Source organism: Protobothrops mucrosquamatus, unplaced genomic scaffold (assembly GCF_001527695.2).
Source record: "Protobothrops mucrosquamatus isolate PMUCROS unplaced genomic scaffold, P.Mucros_1.0 scaffold3552, whole genome shotgun sequence".
Lineage (NCBI taxonomy): Eukaryota > Metazoa > Chordata > Lepidosauria > Squamata > Viperidae > Protobothrops > Protobothrops mucrosquamatus.
Window position 1 is genome coordinate 19,054 of NW_015389519.1, and position 1,670 is coordinate 20,723.

The following is a 1,670-nucleotide window of genomic DNA, read 5'->3' on the forward strand; positions in this document are numbered from 1 at the left end:
CTGTTAGGAAGCATTTAATATATATATATTAAATCTCCTTCAGGATTTCTTCAGCTCTCTTTTTCTTCTTTCCTTGCAGCTTGGTAAATGAGTATGGAAGATTATGACTTTCTCTTCAAAATAGTTTTAATCGGGAACGCTGGTGTGGGGAAGACCTGCTTAGTGCGACGGTTCACACAGGTAAGATGTCAAGTGGATCATAGCCTCACTTTCCTTGTAAGATATTTCTGGCATATCGGGGAGAAAAGACTGAATATGGCATGACACCTTCCCCCCCCCCCCGAGGATTTGAGCCATTTGCTTTTGATGGGAGGCGATACTGTATTTTATTATTTTATTTTATTTTATTATTTTTTATTTTATTATTATTATTATTTTATTTTATTTTATTATTTCCCAAAGGTGTTTTTCAGAAAACAACTGGACTTTCTTGTTTTTTTTTTGTTTTTTTAAGACATTTTAGCATCTCATCCAAGAAGGAAAACATCTTCAAAGAAAAACAAAGTCCAGCTGGGACAGTCATGACTGAGAATCTCTATATATAGACTTATTTTATTTTATTATTTTTATTTTATTTTATTACTATATTATATCATATATCATATATCTATTATATCATATATCTATTACATTACAATACTATACTATACTATACTATACTATACTATACTATACTATACTATACTATACTATACTATACTATACTATACTATACACTACACTACACTACACTACACTAGCTGTACCCAGCCACGCGTTGCTGTGGCTCATTTTGGTAGCATGTGTTGCTTTTACATCCAACAGATGGCGCTGTTTTTCAAAAAAAGCATGTTTTTACCTGTCACAGATGTGACATCTATATAATATAGGTATATAAAAACACGTGCGTGTTCGAATGCAACGTGTCAAAATTTCAAAGCAATCGGTGAAGAACTTTCGGAGATTTAAGATTTTGAACAAACAAACATTTACATTTTTATTTATATTATATTATATTATATTATATTATATTATATTATATTATATTATATTATATTATATTATATTATATTATATTATATTATATTATATTATATTATATTATTATATTATATTATATTATATTTATTATATTATATTATTATATTATAATATATTATATTATATTATATTATATTATATTATATTATATTATATTATATTATTATATTATTTATATTATATTATATTGTATTGTATTGTATTGTATTGTATTGTATTGTATTGTATTGTATTATATTATATTATATTATATTATATTATATTATATTATTATATTATATTAATTTATTTTACTTTATTATTATTTCCTGCCTTTATTATTTTTACAAAAATAACTCAAGGCAGCCAACATATCCAACACACCACCCTCCATTGTTTTCCCCTCAACAACAACCCTGTGAGGTAGGATTGGGCTGAGAGAGAGAAGGATTGACCCCACAGTCACCCAGGTGGCTTTTATGCCCAAAGATGGGAGTAGAACTCCCAGTCTCCCGGTTTCTAGCTAGAATATATACGCATCATTTAAAGGCTGCCTGTAAAACTTCCCTGAGACATTGAATGAAACATTGGCAGATTGTCAGGGCTTCTTCGTTAGTGTGAGATGGTAAATCCAGCTTTTGTAAATCACTTTCTGTGAACTGGTCTGTCAT

General features: G+C 28.2%; 1 protein-coding gene across 1 annotated transcript in view; it reads left to right on the top strand.

Annotated features, from left to right (window-relative positions):
* Nucleotides 1-87: 87 nt before the first annotated feature.
* The window catches only part of RAB30 (RAB30, member RAS oncogene family), a 15,361-nt gene continuing 13,778 nt past the window's right edge, over nucleotides 88-1,670 (top strand). Inside the window, exon 1 of the mRNA XM_015827189.1 lies at nucleotides 88-180. Within this exon, the coding sequence (XP_015682675.1) occupies nucleotides 88-180 (93 nt within the window). The remainder of the gene's footprint in view (nucleotides 181-1,670) is intronic.